General features: G+C 50.4%; 2 protein-coding genes across 6 annotated transcripts in view; one reads left to right on the top strand and one right to left on the bottom strand.

Annotated features, from left to right (window-relative positions):
• Positions 1-2243, top strand: part of ANTXR1 (ANTXR cell adhesion molecule 1) — a 73697-nt gene extending 71454 nt beyond the window's left edge. The window contains exon 18 of the mRNA XM_057402538.1: positions 1395-2243. Coding sequence (XP_057258521.1) covers positions 1395-1667 — 273 coding nt within the window. The 3' untranslated portion in view covers positions 1668-2243. The remainder of the gene's footprint in view (positions 1-1394) is intronic.
• Positions 2244-7515: 5272 nt separating this feature from the next.
• Positions 7516-23021, bottom strand: part of GFPT1 (glutamine--fructose-6-phosphate transaminase 1) — a 36076-nt gene continuing 20570 nt past the window's right edge. For 3 of the 5 annotated variants that reach the window (XM_057402535.1, XM_057402532.1, XM_057402533.1), the window contains 8 exons: positions 22692-22789; positions 20647-20767; positions 18625-18782; positions 16900-17014; positions 16468-16595; positions 15590-15757; positions 15139-15300; positions 14184-14534 (listed from right to left, as the gene is read on the bottom strand). In XM_057402535.1, coding sequence (XP_057258518.1) covers positions 14490-14534; positions 15139-15300; positions 15590-15757; positions 16468-16595; positions 16900-17014; positions 18625-18782; positions 20647-20767; positions 22692-22789 — 995 coding nt within the window. In that variant the 3' untranslated portion in view covers positions 14184-14489. Of the gene's footprint in view, positions 7726-14183; positions 14535-15138; positions 15301-15589; positions 15758-16467; positions 16596-16899; positions 17015-18624; positions 18783-20646; positions 20768-22691; positions 22790-23021 lie in introns of those variants that run through there. The other 2 variants (XM_057402537.1, XM_057402534.1) reach the window with 1 other exon arrangement.

Raw genomic sequence — 23021 nt, forward strand, 5'->3', positions numbered from 1 at the left:
CCATGCTGATGCTCTTCTCTCCAACGTGATGCAGCTCTGAGATCCTGGTTTCCCTAAGCTGCCCTTTGCTTGCACTCAGCTGCTCGCACAGACGTTCCTTCACATCCACACTGTGATGCTAGGACTGGCAGAGCTCTCAGAGAGGAGCTGCCTGCATCACTCCATGTGTCAACCCCTTCCACGCCGGCTCCTCTCATCCCTGTCAAATCCTTCTCCTTTCTACCAGCATCTCCCTTAGCTCACTGCGGGTCCCTCTTCACAGAGGGAGGAGGTACAGAGCCGTGCCTGATGTTGTTACCCCGACAGATCTACTCCATCCTGCACAGGATGCTCCATTTGGCAGTTTTCCACCAGGCAAAACATTTACTGTGGGAGAGGAAAGAGGAGAACAGAAAATAAGCTCTCACTGAGGGATCCAAAAGCAAAGCTTGGGCTCAGAATGATGGGATGATTTCATATCTGAAAGAATGAAGCCACGATGCAGTAGTGCTGATCCTGACAGTCGGGTATTTACAGTGGGATCGGTTGCAGGTGGAACTTAGAAGGGGAAAAAAGAACTCAGAGGGCAAAGGTTTTGTTTTAAAATGGACAACAAACTGTAGCTTAGCACCAAAGAGCAAGAACAGCAGTTTATTGGCTTCCCATGAGCAAGGCACCCTAGTGAAGAATGGAGCAAGAAACCCAACTCAGTTAAAGAAATCTCCCCTTTTGCTTGGTAAATGGTTCAAAATCAGACCCAAAAACCAGGTATTTGAAGGAGAGTGAGGCTCCCAAGGTGCAAAGTCCAGATCCATGCTGGTGGGTGTTTAAGACCAAGGTTTGGCAAGAGGCATCTGGGTCGGGCTGACTCAGATGCCAGCTCTGAAGAGCAGGAGCAGGACAAGAGCTGGCTCTTACCAGTTCCTGCAGCTTCAGTGTGAGGTGTTTGATGATCCCAGGGTCAGAAAACTGTATGGGAGGTTTCACCCTCCTCTATAAGAGCTGTGGTTGGGGTTTAACCTCTTGGATTTACTCTTACAACATCCATCTCTGAGGAGATGAACAAGGTGCACAACTGGTACCAGGGATGCAGGTCTCTCACCTGGGATGCTGTTGCCTCCATCACTCATCTCCCACTTTGGAGATGAACAAGGTGCACAACTGGTACCAGGGATGCAGGTCTCTCACCTGGGATGCTGTTGCCTCCATCACTCATCTCCCACTTTGGAGATGAACAAGGTGCACAGCTGGTACCAGGGATGCAGGTATCTCACCTGGGATGCTGTTGCCTCCATCACTGATCTCCCACTTTGGAGATGAACAAGGTGCACAACTGGTACCAGGGATGCAGGTCTCTCACCTGGGATGCTGTTGCCTCCATCACTGATCTCTCATTTTCTTCTCTCTCCTTTTAGGGCCGCTGCATCAACTTCACCAGAGTGAAGAACACAGAGGCCCCCCCCAAATACCCTCTCAACAATGCGTACCCCCCGTCATCCCCCCCCCCAGCACCCATCTACACCCCCCCACCCCCAGTACCCATCTACACCCCCCCTCCACCCAGCTCCCCCACCCCACACACCCCATCCCCCTCCTCCACGCTCCCCCCACTCCCCCCACCCCCCCAAGCCCCCCCACCCAACAGGGCCCCCCCTCCATCCCGGCCCCCCCCTCGCCCTGCAGTCTAAGTGGGGGGGGTTCAGCCTTGCTCCCATCTCTTCCACAAGCATCCGAGGGGCTTTTTCAGCAGTACTGTACCACATCCATTGGCTGGGGGGGTGGGGGGGTGGGAGGGGGGTAGAGGAAGCTGGATTGGGTTTGGAAGGGGTGACTTTGGGGTTGTCTTTGTCCTTTAGATTTCTGTTATTGTTCAAACCCCCTGTGCATCAGTGCCACCAAACTATCAAGTAAGAGCAGCCAAGAGACTGCAGGAACAAGGCAAGTAACTTGAGTCCCATTGCAGCAAGGCTCTTCTCCCTTCTTTGTCCCCAACGCTTCCCATGGCCATTCCAGGACATATTGGAAACAAAGAGGAATGGAAAACTACAGCAAGCTCTCCAGAAAGGCCAATTCTCCCTAGGGGACAACTGCAAGAGACTCTTCCAAGTGCAGCCATCCCAGGTAGCTACTGCACAAGGGCATCGGGACAAGACTCAAGGTATGAGAGAAAGCTGCTCCCATCCCAGCTGCCAAGCGGGTGATGACAACAGCAGGCCTGCAAGTCCAGGAACCTGGTAAATCCAAGGAGAACTGTTCCCATGGACCACGGGAAGGCGGCATCATCTCGGAGGGTCTGGATGGGAGAAGGGGTAGGTCTCTGGATCCGCGTATGTCGGCGTGTGGAAGAGCAGGTGAATGCGAACGGAGCGCCACTAGGGAATGGCATGGGAAATACACCAGGTGGAACGGCACGAGGCTTGGATCCCATCCCCTGAGGACAAGGAATAACTGGCAACAGGTCGGCCTCCAGCGCTCCCAGCGGGACAGAGGAGCTCCTGGCAACGGAGGAAGGGAATCTGGGAAAGGTATGGTTGAGGAAGAGTCTTTGCATTCAGTTTAGGCTGATACTGGCTACTGAGTTAAGGGCTCTGCCATGCAGCGGTGCCATTCAATGCTGCTTGCCAAAGGAAAGTTCCTGATGTAAGGGGTGCATCCATCTCCCTGCACCCATTCCGCTCGGGCTCCTTGCTGCTGTCAGTTTGAAGGGGTTCCCACTGATGCGTTTGGTTTTCCTGTAAATTGCATCCTTTCACCACAACGTTTCCATGCGGATTGCTGGATTCGGTTTTCCTTTCCGGAATAAGCAGCAGGCGCCTTCCAACCTCGTAGTGAAGGAGGTGCAGAGCGCTTCCTCCCTCTCCTCAGCTCCCAACACCATCACTCCCAGTAGCAGTGGTTGCTAAGGCAAAACTCAACCCATTGGACGTGCAGGATGGGAATCAGCCTTCCAAGGAATGCACTGGCTGCATTTCTCCATGCTTTCTCCTCGCCTCCCCGGGCCCCCCACCCTATTCCACAACGTTTGCACACACTCACGTGGCTGTTCTCCTATAGCACAACCTGCCTTTGTGACAAATAGAAGTAGGTTTGATCACTCGAGCCAGAGCTCTGGCTCCCTGTTGACCGTCAGGATCAGTTCTCACAACGTGACTCTTTCCATGGAAGTTGGTAACCCACCTTGTAGCTGCAGTCCTACGAATGTCCAAGGGTTCTCACAAGCATGTATGTTTGTAGCAGATAAAGAAATGCTTTGCCAAGTGCTTCCTTCAGCGCTGTTGGAAATAAACAGGAATTTTAGCTTTTTTAGGAAGAAAAAAAAGGGAAAAAATACTCAAGGAGGAAAGGGAAGAGACAAAAAATGACCCTTCTGGTCCCCATTCATTTATTCATATTTGTGAATGACCCCTTATGGTGAGACTCGGAGCCAGTCTGACTGTCATTCACCAGCCTTCCCCACCGCTAGCTCATGGCATCTATCAGATGGGATAAACGCATCCATCTGCTACATCCATGATGCTGGATCTGAAGACGCAACCTCCAGCCAAGGCTGTTGTGCAGAAAGGCTGCTTAATTCACCCCTAACCCTGTTCTGTCTGCAGGCAGCACAGAGCAGCCCCAATCAGGAGCAAACCCAACAGTTCTACTCGCTGTTGTCAGATGCACCAGCTACAGCCCATAGGTAGCTCAAGTCAACCTCGCGCTTGGCACATGGGAATGGGATGCTTCAAACACCCAGACACACGTTTGGTTGGACTCCCTCTTGGGATGGATGGGATCTAGTTCAATAGGTGCTTGATCTGGGTTCAGAAAGAAAGAGGTAAGAACTGGGAATGGTGTGATAAGGATCAATGGATAGGTCTCTGAACAGATCCTCGTGTTTCAAGAGTTTGGGAAGGAAATTGATTTTCAACAGGATGGCATTGGGATTTCATTTGGTTTAAGGGTCACTTCGCCAGCAAATCCAAACCTACTGCTGGGGGAAGCTCCATAGCAGTGTATATCCATTCCTAAGGCTCACTTTCTTGCAGATGTACATAGGAATCCTCGTTTTCCCCAACCTAAAGGGAAAAAAGCCCCTCCAGTATCAAAGAAGCAAACTCCAACCCAGATGAGGCCAGGGAAATCATCACTGCCCACTCACGACGAAACACCAAACTCCAAATTCTTTGTTGTACATATTGTTACCGCGTGCTTACCATATGTTAGATGGAAGCATTCCCTATCCGAGTGCGGATAAAAAGACCATTGTTCAAGTTGTAGTAAATTATTATGAAGCCAATGACATTTCATGGCACGTTATTGTACCAAGCTGTGCTTGTTGTATTTTGTTCTTTACGGTTGTATTGCTTTGTTTTCTATCAATGTACAAATATCTCCTGTAGTGACGAATGCCTGTGGGACATAGCATTAACTGAAGCACGACAGCTCCTGCCTGCACGCTCCCTTGATCCATTGGCATTGCTTTTCCCCGTGGATCCAGGGTGGGATGTGGCCGGAGCATGGACACCAAAGCAGAGCACCCAACCCGTTGGTGAACTGCTTTTGGTGCATCCTTTCCAACGTTCGCAGACAAAACAGGAGCGCGTTTGGTGGCCCTTGGTCTTGCGTTTAGGATCAACCTCAATGCGGCTGCTTAAAAGGCTTCCCCAAAGCACCGCATGCGCTCTTAAAGATCCATGCTGGTCCCTAAGGATCGATTTAGGGATTCATTTAGAGATAAACATAAGGTGATCCAGCCTAAAACTTGGTCCTGACTTTAAATCAGCCTCCACTGCCGAGTGATGCTATGTAACCCAGGTTGAACCAGCTGGTGTGCCATACACCGCCCTATGGTACCCTATGTATTCTCTGGCTATAAAACCTTCCTAGAAACACATTACCCAGGCTACCAATCCTCACTAGCCAGTTCTTAAGTAAACCTTCCCTATAGATCAAAGGGAGCTGAGGGGCACCACATCTGCTCCCAATCTCCCAGGGCTTCCCTGTTCACTGCTCCTCCATGGGCTGGTCTAGACAGCCGTAAGCAGACGTCTGATGGCATTAAATAAACCCTTGTTCCATTCTGCTCTGGAGCCCTCCCTTTGATTGCTGCCTTGTTCCTCCTCCGTGCAAACCTTCCCTTGGTGTCCTGCAGCCTCAAAGGGCTCAGCAGCTGCCTTTGACAGGTTCAGAGCATGGGGTTTAATGGCTAAAATGCTCCAGATGGCTGCTGGCTGCGTCTCAACGCGGTCACCCACAGGAATGGGGCAGGCAACTGAATTCACCCTCTGCTCCTCAGTGTGTGAAGGCAGCTCCTGCCCCTGGGGAAAGGGGGCTTCTGGCAAGGTCTGAGGGTAACCAATTGGTGCCGTGGCCTTTATGTGGTGCTGGTGCAGCAAAGGAGGAGAAAGAAGCCTCTGCTGTGATGGGGAATCAGGGCTCGTGGGTTGGGCCAGCGCTGTGCAATGATGCTCTGCTCCCTCTGTTTGCTGCATGTGTCATTTGTTAAATGCAGTCATTACTCTTGCTGCCCTTGATGTTATTATTAAAGAACTACACCGATCCGTGATGGGCTCCCTGTGGTTCATTGCCTGGGCAAAGGGAACGAGGCAGGAGGCAGGAGAATCCTGGTCAATGGGTTTGATCCTGGCTTTCCATCATCCTGGAGAGCTGCAGCGCGGTGCTGTGCTTCCCAGTATCCCAGAGGCCTGGCACAGGAGCTGTTTACACTGGGATGGGACACAACCTCCTCACTGTCACCCAGGGCCTCACCTCCTCGTTCACACATTCACCCCCTTTAACAGAGCATAACAGTGAGTACAAGGAGCTCAGCACCTTGCCTTACAGTCACGCTTGCTCATAGTCCTTTTTGCACTTAACTCACACTAACTCATGGTTGGAGCATCTTCTACAAGGGAGGTTAACAGAGCATGAAGAGGTTCAGCCTCAACACCCTGCCCTTTCCCAGCAGGGCACGCAAGGCTGTGGGCTCCCTCGGGAAGCAGGAGCCAGCTCTTTCCTCAGCACATCAGCTCAGCCTGCATCCTGCTTGATGTCTGGTTGACACCAGGCTTGCGTCTCATAGGGAAGCCACAGGAGTCAGCAGGGCCTGCTCGGGTAAAAGGTGCTCTTTACATGGGGACAAGCAAAGCAAATCACAGCTGCTGGAGCTCAGGTGACTGAATACCAGTTTACAATGCCAGCTCCCTCCTGTTAACAGTCAGAACGTGGCCGTTTGCTGCCTCATGAGGTGTTTGCCCACATTCCCATGGGATTTATGGATCCGGACTCACGCTGCTCTTGCTCTTACACAGGGTTTGTGCTCTGCTCCCAGCTCCGCTGTCCCTCAGGGTGTCCTTTGTGCCCATCGCCCTCCTAGGGAAGAACTGCTCAATGGCACAAGTGCCTGCATTGCATGAGCTGAGAGGAGAAGGGATTTGTGCCTGGTGGCGCTGGCAGTGCCGGAGCATCCTGGCCCTCGCTGGTCCATAGGGATGAGGGCTGTGGGGTTTGCCCTTCTCTTTGTACTTCTTAGGGGTGATTTCTTACTGAAAGCATCTGGCTCCCCCAGGCACCGGTGAGGCCAAGGGCTGGACCACCCAGGCCACCGGCCCCATCCACAGGGGCACGTGTCTACACTCCCACAACACAGCACTAAGTAAATAAGAAACAGCCCAGGAAGCGAGGGGCGGAAAGGAAGGCACAAAGTGCCAGGGAACCCATGGACTGGGCAGCACCAACAGGGATCGTGAGCGGAACAGGGGCAGGGATGCCCTTGGCGGCATCGCTCTGGGCTTAGCAAAGGTCATGAGAACAGAAGGACTTGGGGGGGTGGTCAATGAGAAGCTCCCCATGAGCCAGCTTGAGCCCAGAGCCCCCCCATGAGCTGGGCTGCACCCGCAGAGCATAAGGGAGGGGATCCGGCCCCTCTGCTGCGTGAAGGGGAGACCTGAGAGCAGCTCCAGGGCCTGAAGGGGCTGCAGGAAACCTGGAGAGGGGCTTGGGACAAGGGATGTAGGGACAGGCCAAGGGGAATGGCTTTAACCTGCCCGAGGGGAGACTGAGATGAGCTCTTAGGCAGAAGCTCTTCCCTGTGAGGGTGCTGAGGCGCTGGCACAGGGTGCCCAGAGAAGCTGTGGCTGCCCCATCCCTGGCAGTGCTCAAGGCCAGGTTGGACACAGGGGCTTGGAGCAAGCTGCTCTAGTGGAAGGGGTCCCTGCCTGTGGCAGGGGTTGGAGCTGGAGGAGCTTTAAGGTCCCTTCCAGCCCAAACCATGCCAGGTACAGGCTGGGGATTCCACTCAAAGCAGCAAAGGTTTAAGCCCTCAAAACCATCACTGAACAGGAACAGAAGGGGATGGGGGGGTCACGAGCTTGGCTTTGTCTCTTGGCCTGCAGAAGCCAGGAAGGGAAGGATCCACCCAAGCAAATCCGATCTCTGGAGCAGGGATGCTCCGGGTTTGGCGCCTGCTTTAAAACTCAAGACCTCTTTGAAGACTTTTATTGTTTAAAACCTAAAACCGAAGCAAGAACCGCAGGGCAAAACGCAACCAGCAACTGGAGTAACCCGGGGCTGTCTCTTGGAGGGGGTCTATGCCTTATTCAGTGCAAAACACGGGACCTGAGTGACGCTCAGCGCTGCCCTTGGTGCGGGCAGAGGAGGTGGCACCCTTGGGTGCTGCAGCTCACCCTCTCCTTCCCCCGGAGGCTCCGGCAGTGGCTCGGGCAGAGGTGATGCTCAGTCTCGGGATGCAGCAATGCGGTCCACCTGCAAGAAGGACAGGCCATAAAGAGAACAGAACAGCCCTCGGGGCAGGAGCTGCGGCCGCGATCCCGCACCGGAATGGGAGCCGCCATCCGGGTCCATCCTATCAGCCACGGGGGTGAACAGCCCTGGAGTAGGGGGACCTGCTTTCTGTGGTGCTTAACAAAGGAGGACTTCGTGTGTCCACACTTAATGGGATGGCTCCCTGTAAGTGGGATACTACAGGGATACTCAGCGTGATGGGGGCTAATCCTTGCTCCCAAGGGGGATGTGCTCAGCTCTGATTCTCTTTTCCTGCACCTCTGGGATGTGGTGGAGGTTTGTGCATCCCTGTGCACCCCGGGGGGAGTTGGGTGTTGGTGAATCATGGAATCCCAGCTTGGTTTAGGGTTGGAAAGGACCTTAAAGCTCCTCCAGCTCCAACCCCTGTCACAGGCAGGGACCCCTTCCACTGGAGCAGCTTGCTCCAAGCCCCTGTGTCCAACCTGGCCTTGAGCAATGGGCACCCTCACATAAATCACTTCTGCTTTATCTCCAACCTGAACTCCCCCTGTTTCAGTCTGAACCCATCACCCCTTGTCCTATCCCTACAGTCCCTATGAAGAGCCCCTCTCCAGCATCCTTGTAGCCCCCTTCAGACACTGGAAGCTGCTCTGAGGTCTCCACGCAGCTTCTCTTCTCCAGCCCCAGTGTTCTCAGCCTGGCTCCATACGGGAGCTGCTCCTGTATCTGTGCTTTGGGAATGCTGGGATACAGTCAAAACAGCCTGGGCTGTGACCTCCCGAACTCCATTGGGGAAGGCAGGAACCAGGATTGACCATGCCAGTGTCAGCCACAGCCCCTGTGAGGTCAGGAGCTGCTGTGGGTCCCCCAGGACCCCTCTCTTTAGGCTTTTCTACCCATTTCCACCCTGGAAGCAGCATCCTCTCGGCTCCATGGGCTGAGCAGCAGCTGTAGCTCTTCATCTGCTCATCCAGCCATAGTGTAACAGCAGCTGCTTCCCTTTGGAACAGGACTTCAGGTTGTGCTTTCCACAGCCACTGAAACAAGCAAGGCAAAGAGCGCAGCATTCCCAGGAGGGTGAGTCCCATCCCAGCTCGTTTCCCTGCTTGTTCCTACTGATGGGAGCAGTGTTCCTGAGTGTTTCCACGGTGTTAAAGCCCAGGTTCTTGCTGAGGTTCTTGTTAACCCCTGTGCTAATAGCACGCACCCACATCTGCTCAGGAACAGCTCCTCTTGGAGCTGAGTGTGTCCAATTGTTCTGCTGCAGCTGGTGCTGGTGCATCAACTGGTCCTTCATTGCTTTTCCATGCAGGCATTGACCCCAGGACCACAGAGACAGGAACAGGAGGGTGAAGTGATGAGGTACAGGGTGCTCCTCGGGCAGATGTGATGGATTTTAAGCTGTTCCAGGGTTAGGAGTGGGTTTGAGCTCTCCTGCTCATCAGGAGCCGTGGTCCTCATTCCAGTGGCATCAAGGGACTCACAATGTCCTTCCCTGGATGCAGCAGTGCCTGGGGGGGGAAACAACTGCCCCTGTTCTCTGCCTCCTTCCCCTTTGTATCAACACAAACACACTGAGGATGCTCGATCCCGTGTGCTCTCCATCCTACATCCCAGCATCCTCCCAGCAGGAGCCGCAGCATCACTTCAGCACAGCCCAGGTTTGGGCTTCATGCAGGGCCATTTCCTGCTCCACAAGGTCTTTGGTCACCCTCCACTTCCACCCATCCCACCTGTGGTCCTGGGGTGCCTCGGGATGCTCGGGAGCACCCGGGAGCCTCCTTATCCCTGTGCTTGGAGCCGTGCTGGGCTGTGAGTGCCTCCAGCATGGCTGGGCTGGCGGCAGCGGCGGTCGGGATCCAGTGTTGGATTGGAGCTGCCCAGCAGCGTGTTTGTTTGAGCTCGTTTCCATAGGGATTTGTAAGGACCATGGGAACAGAGTTGATCTGACCTAAACAACAAGGAATGAGGCTGAGGAGGGGGGAAAGGGGCCCAGCATGTCTGCTTTGTGGGTCTGATTCTCTTAGGCTGGGTAAGCTCTGCAGGACCATCTTGGCAAGTCCATGGGCTTTCTTCTCCTCCTTTTGTTACTGAAGGCCTGCAGTTCATTCCAGCCATGATAAATGCATGGAAATGAGTCAGAAATTAACTCTTCTTAAGCACACGGGGCAGCTTTTGGGTCAGGCTTGAAGCAGCTCAGAAACCCTTTTGTGCCTGAGCAAGCAGAAAGAGCACAGCTTGCTCCCGACACCCGCGTAGGCACCAGTTCTGTTGCGGTACTAAAGGCACAGGCATTGAGCCTTAAAGAGGAGCCTCGTGGCCTTTTAGCTGCATAGGAAAGGTGTAGGTGAGAAGAGCGAGTCCACTTTATCCAGGGAAACAAATGAGGGTGTTTGGTATCAATGCCAGAGGGGGATGGAATCTCAGACACTGTTTGGTCACTGCCGTTATCCAGGCCTGGCTTAGCCATGAGCCATCCCGCAGCTGCTGCCTCCCAATGGGCACTATGGGCTCCCCATGGGCTCATCCTCCTCTGCTGGCTCAGCACCCAAACCCCTTCTCCAAACCTGGACTTCAACACTTGTGGAATACAGGGAATGTTCTCGTGGCTGCGCTGTGATTTTGTATTGTAGAGAAGTGGGAGTTAAATGAGTGAAGGTGCAGAAGGCAACACCAACTGCTCTGCCTTAGGGGCAGCTTAGGGGCTTCCTTCTTGGCTATGAGTGGATAATCATGGCTGGGAATCAGAGTCTGTATTTCAGATAGGACAAAGAGCCTGGGTTTGCTCTCTGAAATGGGGGTTTCCTATTCCTAAGTGGGGTTCAACTGAAGACCAGCAGCTCTGTTTGTTTCATGTAGGGCACTTGATTTTATTCAAAGGGTGAGATACAAAAAAAAGGAAGCAAAAAAAGACAAAACCCAACTTATAAAACACTACAGACAAAGGAAAAGACATCTTCTGCATACAGCACACGACAGGAAACAAGGTACAGACTGGTCCCCACTAACCAAGCCAGCTGGATTATGTACAAGCAGAGGCAGAGAGAGCTAGAAGGGAAGAGATGAGGGTATTTGCCACTTCAAATGTCTGTTTACACAAACTGAATGGAAGGCAAAGAGGTTTCTTTCCTTTTATTCAAGCCAAACACTTCCTTGTTGCTTCTTCTTCCCGTTCCTGATGCAGAGGAGGGACTCCACGCTTTGAGGCAAGTTTGGTACACCCGGGTAGGATCTAAAACCAGCCACAGCTAAACACGGATGGGCTGCTTCGGGAGCTCAGTCCAATCCCTCCCTTCATCCACACACTGAGTGCCTACTCATGGATGGGGTCAAGGGCTGCCAGTGGCAGCTCCAGAGGGGAAAAGCCCAACTTCACACTCATGTGTTGGGTTTCTTTATGCCTTTAGAGGCCTCAATCTGCAGCAGTGTTTAGGCCAGGTTTAAGGCTCCAAACTGAGCATCATTACCTGCTGTGTCCATGAGCTCCCTCCCACTTGACTGGGAAATGGTCTGTGTGAAGCTCTTTCATACAGAGGGGGTGAGACTCACCCATTGGGGGTGTCCAGCTCTGGGGCTGGAAGAGCATCCCTGTGTTAGTGGTACCTAAATCCCCTTCAAGTCAGACCAGGCTAAAAGGAAATGGCATTTGCTGTGGCACTGCTGCATCTTCCAGGGACACGGCTGCCCAAGGGCAGGTTTGGGCTCTCAGTAGGAACGTGCACACAGGCAGTACTTATTCATCCAACAAACTGCGGACAGAACTATCCCTAGCCCTTCCTCAGGAGGGAAAAACCTCCCTGACAGAGCCTATTCCCTGTACAACTTAATCCATTGGTGTGGAATAGCCTTAGAGCAGGGTGGACTTGGTTTGAGATCTGCTGGGCAGAAACAGCACGTGCAGAGCTGAAGGTTCTCTGGTCTGGTGAGTAAAACCCCTTAAGACCTACAGGCACGTGCTTCTCTTTAAGCTTCTGTTGAGGCAGATGAGGAGAACGGCTCCTTAAACAGAGATAAACTGCCAAAAGCAGCTGCTGTTTCAAATGCAAAGGCCTTTATCCGTGTTTACCTGTGGCTCAATTCAACCACCTCAGTTAGGAAGGAGGGAATTTTACTGGCTCAGTAAGCAAAACATTCATCCTGGAGAGCAGAAGACTGCCTAGCTGTTAATAAATACCACGAGACACCCTAAAGAGTTGCCTAAGGAGAAGAGAAACATCATCTGGTCATCACAATGCATCACACCGAGACGAGATGAGGTAAAGGGAAGCCAAAGGGAGTCCTCTATCCACTCGCACCTCCCAGCCACGGCAACGACGAGCAGTGAGATGCTGAGCCATGCCCTACCAGGCTCAGCAGAGGAGTTCTTCGTGGCAAGTGTGCTCCGTGACACTCTTTGCTGTTAAACCTTACACCGAGTAGTGACTAAACCTCTGTCCTGGCAGGCGGGTTTAGGAGCTTCAGGCCTTGTGGTGGTGACCTGGAGGATGCAGGGGGTGAATGCTACTTTCCTTCTGACAGGGAGGAACCTGGGGTGGGTTTTAATGCCTTAAGTTACAAAGAAGAAGGGTTTGTCTATCCCAGCAGAAAGCCAAACAGCTCAGCACCACCAGTCCAGTTACACCGACGGGAGGGCGGACACGTCTAGCTCAGACCCCTGCTCTTTGGTCCTCATTGTGTACAACTTACTCATGGAACAGCCTGGATTATCCAACTACTGAACAGCAACTTGTATGGGAACAGGGATGTCAAGCATCCTGGTTGTGAGGAGACTTGGGAACCTAGTGGACAGGCTTGAGAAAAGCAAAGCTGGCTGCTTCTGTTCTGAGGGGAACAGGAGAAAAAGGGCTTAAATAATCCCTTTGCAGGGTTCTTTTGCATGAGACCCCCCTTTCCTAATGGGAACAGAGGAGGTGACACTGCAAGTCCTTGTGCTGGGGGGGAGAAACTGCCTGTTCCAGCCCTCTGCCCAACACATCTCACACAAGCTGAATGAGAGGAGAAGAGGAACTGTCTTCACTGCGTTAGCACTGGACATGTGCTGGCTTTTCCTTAAGGACAAGCATCATCTCCAGCTGAAGCAGGGAAGTCACTGGTCATGTTTAAGCAGAGCCATGTAACTGGCCTAGTCAGTGTACAAATAAGCTGCAGGATTTACCACTTTGTTCTTAACCAGACACTGGCAGCACAGTGTGCTTGTAGATGAATAGCCTGAATCACATAGAATGGTGGAGAAGCTGCTTCCAGCATCTCACACTCAGAATAAAACTAAGCCTTGAGCTGACACCGAGCTGAAGCTCAACAGCCGCTGTGGTTTCTACATAAACCACAACTGCTACGGACACAGGGGTCCCCTGTGCAGGCAGAACCAGGTTTTAAGGGGCAGTGGCAGTGTTAGAGCCATTCCTCAGGGGCAGTGAGTGATGTGGAACCCTCACCAGCACAGGGCAAGCGTCACGTCACACCTTGTAGGGGGCTTTTGCTTTCTATAGGGTGTTCTAAAGCCAATTCAGAACCCATCAAGCTGGTAGGAAAGCCACCTTTTTGCATGAGGGGAACTACACGGCTGACTGCCCTTTAATGGCCTTGGAAAAGTCAGTGTCGAGTCCTGAAGGTGGATTTTGTGTGTCATTGTTGATTCTCTGCAAGCTTATGAAACTATCACCAAGGTCTGCATTTCTGCTGTGTCTGTAGAGCCTTTCCTAGCCTTTAAACCAGCTGAATTGGACACAAGTCACATAAAACCTGCTCCTGCTAACCCAGAACCTGTTTTCATTACAGCACTGGGGCTAAGGCAGCGAGCCTCAGGAAGGGAACTCCAGTGCGCTCTCTGCTGCAGATACAAGGCAGAAACTCTCTCCTACACATTCTGACTAGTCAGTGACCTACAGCAGCACAAGGCTGGGTCCTCAGGACGTGTTATAGTGCCACAGTGCTCAGTTCAAGGCGGGGGATCCTCAACACAGGCAGACTTGTACTTAAAAAAGCCCAAACCAGCAGCAATGAGACGCCAGCACAGACTGAGCACTGCTGGTTTTCCTTCTTCTCCCACTTGGAGCCTCCACACCAGGTCGGCCACAGCTTCCATTTCTACTCGAAGGCATGAGTTCCACTGTCTTCACAGGCACAACTACAGGTCTACACTGGTGTTACACGGGGCTGTGGCCCACTGAGTCCACACGATTGTCACTGGCAAAGTATTTGGCACACATAAAATCCTGCTGAAGCCACGCTGCTTTCTTAGCACGTGAACTTAGGAGGCTGTGACAGGTCAGTTGAACTCCCTTTTGTACATGAGGCAGAAATTTACCCCCCCATGGTATCTGTTAAACTATCTGCACAAGCATGGCCAGCAGCAGCTCTTGTTCCCGTTGGATACTCTGGTACCCTGGTTCACTGCCTGAGAGCACGACAGGTAACACGTTCCATGGCGTCTCATCAACAACTGGAGTGAGCCACAGTGGATAAGAAACAATGACATTGCTGTAAAGGGGAGGCCCCTTCCCTAGAAGGCTCAGTCATCTTTAAAGAAGACCACTGAACATCGTTCATGGAAGCCTATAGTTCAAAAAACCCCAAAGCTATTGACATAGCACGTGGAATCAATCTGACAATCACTAATGTAATGGAATTATGGTGATCTTATACACAAACAACGATTTACCAAAATAAGATTTACCTAGGGGACTTTAAAATCGAGTTATTTTGGTACCAAAAAGAAGTCTTTCATTTAATCCCCCTTTTGCCCCTATGATTCAGATGATCTTTCACTCTACAGTTACGGACTTGGCCAGATTTCTTGGAAAATCAACCTGCAGAGAGGGAGGAGAAAGAACACGCTCGTGAGTATTCACACACTTTCTGTTTGGGTATAACCGTAACGTGTGGAACGGTTGTTCTCTCTTTAAACAGAAGATTTGAACATATTTGCATGTTTAGGACAATCTGTGCAGGAAAAGTCCATAAACCTCATTGTCACGACTCCTCTGTTGAGAGCTAAGGAGTGAGTCCCTTTACTCAGCATTGCTACAGTGCTCACGTGATAAAAGGTCACTGTGATACAAGGCAGAGGCCAGTGCCTGTATAAAGATCAAACCCCTGACACAAGCAGACTCTGTCACACATCCTCCTGTGTCCTGTCACCTTCCTTTCAGCTTCCTGCAGCCCTGCAGACACTGTGTGCTCACACCGGAGAACAGCCACGGGTCCAAACCCCAAGTGCACAAACTCAGCCCAGGGCACTAGAGAACCTTCCAGTCCTGTTTGGAATGCCAGCTCCATGTAACCTACCCTCCCCACAGCTCCAGCAGTTATACAGACACCCCCCAGACTTCCAACATCTCCCAGCACATCTCTTCCAAACCTGCACGCAGCAAACACGAGCACAGAAGGGAAGGAATGCTGTCCTGAACTTACATCATATCCTCTGAGAACTGCAAGGTGGAAAGCCAGGAGTTGAAGGGGGATAACGCTCAAGATCCCCTGCAGACAGTCCACTGAATGGGGAACTTTGATTGTTCTTTTATTGTTCTTAATGGTCTCGATGTCTTCCTTATCACAAATCACAACGGGTCGCCCCTGCAACAAAGGGAAACGTTGGAGAAAAACAGGTCTGGAAGGTTTTTACTTCTGTTCAGAGCACCAGTAGCAAGAACTCAGTTTAGAACAAAACAGCTCAGCATCCCATGGGCATCCCTGCAGCGTGTTTTAAGGGGCAAACAAACTACATGAGGCTTCTGCCCAGAGTATCTACTGAGCTCCCGTTTCAGTTGGTGGTACCAAGGTAAATAGTCTGGGTGCTCTTTAAACTGCTTCTATATTAAAAGCACCGTTTGTGGTGCACTGTGCACTTGTGCAGGTTACTCACTTGCCGTGCAATGACCTGCTGCAGAGCATTCTGGCACTTGGCATACGTGTGGTCTCTCATGATGATCATGATAACGGGCATGAGTTTGTCCACCAGCGCAAGAGGGCCGTGCTTCAGCTCCCCTGCCAGGATCCCTTCCGAGTGCATGTAGGTGATTTCTTTGATTTTCTAAAGGGGGAATAAATAATTCATGAACCTTTGGACAAAACCTTGTGATTTTGGTTTAACTGTCTCTGTGGTGTCTTCCACTTTCTCTGTATTATGGTAAAAACATGTTCTGGATCTGGGGAGAGCCAGAACATCAACAAGGGAGCCTGAAAGCCCACATCAGAGCAGTGCATCTGGGCTGAGCTGCTCTCAGCCCATCCACACTTCAGTTCTAGCACCAAGCCCACCACAGGCCTTATGATTTGGCAACATACTGATCATCACAGCCTTGAATGGGGCAGGCAAAGACAAAGAGGATGCGTTTGCGTGTCAGTGGGTGACAGGACAACAGCAACCTCCTCCAAAAGTCAGTGCAGTAAGAATAATTGGGTACAGAAAGTACATGCCTGGTTTTGGACACTGAGCATGGCTGGAAATGCCACCCCAGCAGTTCATAGGGTGGTTTTATCCTGCTCCAGTGAAGCATTCCCAGTGTGAATGTGGAAAATACACCTTTCAACCCACTGTAGCCTATGGCTGTTCCCTGACTGGGGTCTCGGCAGCGATATGCTGTGTTTTAGCTGTTTGGCTCCCTGGGTCAGCCAACATGCAGTAGCTGTTGGCTGCTTTAAAACAGCTTGTAGCCACATGTAGTTTCCTGCATTTCCATGGAAATCTGAAGTCCCCAGCTAAGTGTGTTTGAGCCAGCTTTAAAGCAAGAAATCTCTTACCAAAGCTCCCTCGAGACATGTAGCATAATGGTAGCCACGTCCCATGATGAGAACTGACTTCTGATGGTATAGCTCTGTGGCCAGCTTCTGGATCTCATCATCCATGCTCAGCACTTCTTTAATTAAGTCTAGGAGGAAAGAGAGGAATTAGCTGTGCATGTTTATGTGCCTGTGCCTCTCATGCTACAAATGCTCTTTATTCTTCATATCCAGAGAGCAGTAACTTGCACAGACTGGACTCAGTGGTTTAGTAGTCCAGTTTAGTGGTTTGAAGACATCAGAGAGAACACAGGAGCCAAAGTTATTGCTAATGGTCACCCTGCACTCATCTGATCCCCTTGGTCTTTCAAAACAAGGCTCAGGCCTTGCTGAAGCTCATCTGTGCTGCTGAGTTTCACTTGGTGACACACAATCAGTGCAGCAGTTTCCTACCTGGCAGCCCCTTTAGCCCACGCATGATTTCCTTGCGTCTCTCCTGCATCGAGATTCTGTCATCACACATCATCAGAGCAAACATCACCAAGGAGACAAACTGGCTGGTGTAGGCCTAGGAAGGGGAGGAGAGAGAGAAAACACATCACTACAACAAGTAACCCAGTGGTTGCCACCTGCTGTGTGAAATCCTTAGATTAGCTGTTGGCTTTATCCTTCCCATGGTACCAAAAAGCAGCTTTCAGTCCAATTAAGGAGCCAAGATGAACACGAAACTCACAGGGAAATCTCACTGGAGCAAATCTTAAATGGAGGCATGAAATGGCACTGCCTCCTCATGCTCCAAGAGATGAAGATACAATGAGCAAAATGGTATATTTCTAAGATTCCTATCAAATCCTATTTTGTGACCTGGCCTGTGTCCTTCTCTACTGCAAATAAATGCTGACAGCACTGAAGCTGGGCAGAGCCATGGACTGGAGATGTACAGTGAAGCCCAACACTAACATCCAGCCAGCCCAACAGCACTGGAAGGTTTCTGGACCCCATTTGAGGAACACAAAGGCACTGACATGGTCATTTCCCACCCCTCTTCTTAGTGAGTGGTGCCATTGACTTTGGGGGATAAGCAGCTGCACAGGCAAGTGAAATCAGTGCTCAAGTTGAGGCAACTGTGTTCACCAAACCAGAGGCACAGCATCACACAGCTGCTGCAAAGGCCTTATAACACAAATGTTCTGACAGTGATCAAACTTTCATGCTGCTATACCAGGGGAGACTTAAACAGCTCTGAAGGAATCTAGAAGAGCTTCAGTTGTGCTGACTATAGCAGAGTCTGACAGGGACCATGAGTACTTAGTTCAGGTGCAGTTGATGGTTACAGAAGCAAATGGCACCAAGCAGTCCCTAACAATGCTTGGCTTGTTCATAATGTGCTCTCAAAATGAAGTTCTGGAGAACCTTAGGGCAGAATCTTTTCAAGTTCATGTTTCACATCCGCACAACGATGGTAACTCCCCACATCACCACAGAGAAAATGCCATTTCCCCTTATCTCCAAACTGCAATGATGGCTGCATGAGACAAGCCAGGGACAAACAACTCGTTCAAGAGTTTCTTGTAAGAGACTCATGAAGTTTCCATGATCAAATTCCCCAATGAACTATTAAATGTGGCTTTTGGCTGCATTTATGTAACAGATTGACATCATCTCGCCTCTAAATATAACTAAATCAAAGCAGATTTCATCAGGCAGCAGCACTTCATCAAAATGAAATGCAGCAAAGCAAGTTTATACTGTATCATGTGTAGCAGATGCATCAACCACATGATAATTCCATTGGGTGGACATACATACTGGTAAAACACCATTCCCCCAGTACAAAAAGTATAGTTTTAGTATCACACTTTCTTTAGTAAAGCAGTGCCGTTAAGGGCACTTACATGAGGTCAGAGTTTCCATAACCTTGTCTTTTAATATCCTTTTTCATCTTTAGACCTTAAACTGAGTTTGCACCTTAAGACAAACGATGGCAAAGAGGAGAGAAGTGCTCAAGGCCAGGCTGGATGGGGCTTGGGGCAAGATGCTCTAGTGGAAGGTGTCCCTGCCCGTGGCAGGGGTTGGAACTGGATGAGCTTTAAGGTCTCTACGGCCCAAATCCATTGATGATCAACACCTTGGGAAGGAGCTTCATTAATCAGTGGGGTCTGTACACTTGTGACTGACCTTGGTACTGGCAACACCGATCTCTGGTCCTGCATTGATGTGGACGCCGCAGTCTGTCTCCCGCGATATGGAGCTGCCAACTGTGTTGGTTATTCCTACAGTTAAGGCTCCTCTTTCTTTGCAGTACCGAAGACCCATCAGAGTATCTGCTGTCTCACCTGGGAAGACAAGTATGGACAATGCTGTGGGTCAGTACCAGTTACTGCTCTCACTGCAGATGTAAACCACAGTCATTTCCCAGCTTGAACCTTAGAGGTTTGTATTTGCCTGCAAGTCGGAGGAGCCAGTAGTTGTGTTTTATCCGAAACAGATGACAGTGAAATCTAGAAAATACAAAACCCAACAGTGTTTGGTGTAGGTAAAAGTCAGGATTCTGCAATGATTAAAAAACAGCAGCAAAAGGCAGTCTCCAAGTGCTGTTCCTTTCACAAAAACAACTTTCTTCCTATTCCTGGTTAATAAAGACTCACCTGGGGCAGGCTGCAGTGGGGGGAAATGTGCTGGGGATACCTGGACATCACCCAGCTGAAGCGGCTGCCGTGGCACTAAGTTACAACCACCTCTTCATCCTCCCACCACCCTACTGCCACTGGAACTCATGGAACTTCAGCTGCCACAGGACAGCACCACCACATGAGCTTGTGGAGTCTGTTATCAAAGAGGTTATGTCTGAAACTCATCATTCCTGTCCCAAATCACACTATGCAAACACAGGCTGAGGTCCAGCTTCACTTAATGTGTTGATTCAAAAACTAGATATAAAGGCAGCAGAAGAAGTTGGTTTAAAGAACATGATGGGAGGACAAGGCAAAAAAACCTTGTGCTGAGGATGCAGCAGCCCTGGCTGTGAGCTGAGCTCCAGAGATGGGACTAGAAACAGAAGCCACTGTGAATTCCATCTGGTGTTACCAGTGTGCTGTTGTCCTAAAAGGACACACCTCTCCTGAGCACTCCTGCATGCCTGAGGTGACAACAGAGAGCAAGGCCCCCAAGGTTAGCTTGGTACACGTCTCCTTCAGCACACCCCTGTGTGAGAACTGCTTGGTGTACTGCATCCCCGAGAGCACGTCATGCAGGGGGGGGAATCTAAGGCAAGAGGAACAGATTTATGGGTGGGGGCAACTAGAGTGATCTGAACTCAGAATTTACTTTGGGTTTGTGTTGTGGGATGACCAGGCTCAGGTTCCTGGAATATCTTTGTCAGCTGCCACATCCAGCACCTCAGGGGAAAGCTACATCCCTGCTGTGCCTCAAAGGGGAAGCAGAAGCACCCCCACGTGTAGTCAGAAACCCAGGGGGGTAAACTTTACCACGAGGCTCCCCACAAAGAGGGGATATTCTGAATTACTGGGATACCAAGAATGCAACATTGCTACCAAAATAGAATTCTAACTATGGAGAATAAGGAAGGAATAGTTCTGGTGTCAAAGGTGAAGAACAGTTATGAAAACCCATAATGGCAAATGCAACTAAGAGGAAAAACAATACTGTAGTTTTGTATTGCAATTGTCCTTGAAAGTATTCTGAATATGATACACATTGCTTTTTTCTTCAGTGCTTAAGTGTGTCTTTATCTCATATTCCATTCCAAGGTCATATTTTTTGATGCTTGTGGGTATTCCATTTCTTTCATGGCTCCAGTCCACCACAGGGCTCAGTATTTGGTAGTGCTTTAACCAGAGAACTACAGCTATTGAAAAGACACCATCGAGCTGCCTTTACCAGAGCTCAAGAGAATGGTGATTGATGGAATACCTCCTCACAGAGAAGGGAAACAAAACTGCTGTTACCATATGTAGGACCCAGCTAAACAAAATCCTGCTCCAGCGTGCAGAGGGACGGGAGGAGAACCACTCTGTTTCTTCCCTGTCTCCAGTACATGCATGCCAATCTTCTCACACACGTCCCATGTGCAACCCCCCAGGCAGGCACAAGAATTTGGCCCTAAAACCTTGTCCCTCTCAAATTCACATTTACAGGGAAGAGGGGAGGCAGTGGCAGGGGGGTCAAGTGAGACCCTACCTGACTGGCTGAGGAAAAAGCAAACATCATCTCTGAAGACAGGAGTGTTTCTATCCAAGAAGTCGCTGGCCAGCTCCACCATAACAGGTAATTCAGTCAGTTCTTCCAGAACCTGGCGGGTCTGGTAAAAGGAGATGTAAGACAGTGACATATTACATCATGTGTAAAAAAAAAAAACACAAGTGTTTTGAGCACCAAAAAAAAGCCTTCTGGTTGCCACACACTGGAAAATATTACTATCAAAATAGCCTGTGAAAACAAGTGCTGAGCTGCACTTTAATTACCCACAGTCAAGTCGCACAACCACCCCTGTGCAAAGTGACCCTGCTCCTGGCACCACACAGAGCCTGTGAGGCCAATTCCTCCCTCACATATAGACTGGTCTTAAATGGAATCATAGAATAGTTAGGGTTGGAAAGGACCTTAAGATCATCTAATTCCAACCCCCCTGCCATGGGCAAGGACCCTCACCCAATTCCATGTCAGCTTCCCACAATCCAGGCCCTAAGGAAGGCAAAGCCTAGCCCTTCCCCATGGAGAGGGGCTCAGCAGCTCTTCCCCACCAAGTAATTCCTGGAAAAACCAGCCCCAAGTGAGGATCTGAAGCTGGTGGGATGCTGTCCACCAAGAACTGATGCATCAGATCTTGTTTTGCTTTGTATTTTTGCAGTTCACAGCTTTGGCATACTCCAAACTACAGAAGTAGTGCAGCACAGTGCTCTGACACTTAAGAGGACAATTAAAACTGTCCTCCTGGCATAACTGCAGTTTATTAATGTGCTTTTGCTTAAAATAAATATATTCAGTATGCCCTCCAGAGAACAATCAACCAAAAAACAAACTGTGCAAAACATTTATTCCAAAACTCCATCAAATCAGTCTCACCTGGTTTAGAATAATACAAACTCAAACTGGCCTCCAGCCCCAATGTGTCATGGTGGAAGAGTTGATTCTGGTTCACTATATGTGTTTGAGAATTAGGGTACCTAGTACACACCTCATACATATTTCACTTCCATAGACATTTCCTTGGTCTGTTTCCATTAACATCTGTGCTTCTTTCTCTTCTCCATCACTTACCTACTGCTACCTATATATTATAAAATAGAGGGTGTCCTTCTATCAGGCTATGACTGGTATTGCTGAAGAACTCTGCAACTCTTTGCTGGCCCTTGTAAACCCATGAACATCACTGTGTTCTGCAGCACTTCTGAGAGAAGCCCAAGGATTCCTCTGTGAAGCTGTAGAGGACTTTTAATTGCAATATTATGGGCTGCCAAGCTACAGTCTGGAAAGGCTCCATCTACAGCCATTGCGTTTTAACCAACCATGAGGTCAATCCCACACTGGTGGCTGACACAGCCAGAGCTGCTTCTGTCTGGTACAAAGTGAAACCTCTCCTCTGAGCTGGGCAAGCACAGTGATGCCTCTGAGCAGGAGCCATCGCTGTCTCTGTAAATAGCAGAGGAGGAAATCCTCCCCTGCTGCAGCATTTGCAGCCTGCTCTTGTTTGTCTCCTCCCTTGCCAACTGTCTCCTACGACAGAGCAGGTTTGGGGTTTTAAAGCAATAAAGTCCTAGGCAACATCTTCATAAGTTCTTCAGCTTTTCTTTTCTCCTGCTGTTGCTGGGGAACTGAAAGCCTGCTGTATGCAGCTTTCAAAAGGGTCTCCACTCAGCAGGGTGGACTTGCTCAATCTTAACCTGAATCATAGAACGGTTTGGGTTGGAAAGGACCTTAAGATCTTCCAGTTCCAAACCCCCTGCCATGGGCAAGGACACCTCACATTAGACCATGTCACCCAAGGCTCTGTCCAACCTGGCCTTGAGCACTGCCAGGGATGGAGCATTCACAACCTCCCTGGGCAACCCATTCCAGTGCCTCAGCACCCTCACAGTAAAGAACTTCTTTATCTCCAATCTGAACTTCCTCTGTTTAAGTTTAAACCCATCACCCCTTGTCCTACCCCTGCAGTCCCTGATGAATCAATCCTTAACCTGCCTGACACACACAACACTGCCTGCAGCTCAGGACTGGCCACTCACCGCAACCCCAGCGTGGTAACTCGTGCCACAGGCAATGAGGATTAAGCGACGACACCTCTGAATCTCCTTGATGTGATCCTTCAACCCACCAAGGTTTACTGCAAGCAAGATTCAGAGAGACCGTTAGGGTGACCAGGTAGCACCAGTGCTGACACAGAGCCTGTCACCATCCCCATCAACCACTTGCCAAAAATCCATCCCCAAAGGCAATCTTGCCACCAGTAATTCTGGAAGCGCTCCCTGGGAGACAGGCACATCATCTTACACCAGCATGTTTTAGTCTCCCATGTCATCACCCACTTCCTCCTCTGTAACTACTGTAACTACTGG

The sequence above is a fragment of the Pezoporus wallicus genome, unplaced genomic scaffold (assembly GCF_028554395.1).
Source record: "Pezoporus wallicus isolate ANWC-B61680 ecotype Strahan unplaced genomic scaffold, APGP_CSIRO_Pwel_v1 contig_2348, whole genome shotgun sequence".
NCBI classification, from domain to species: Eukaryota; Metazoa; Chordata; class Aves; order Psittaciformes; family Psittacidae; genus Pezoporus; species Pezoporus wallicus.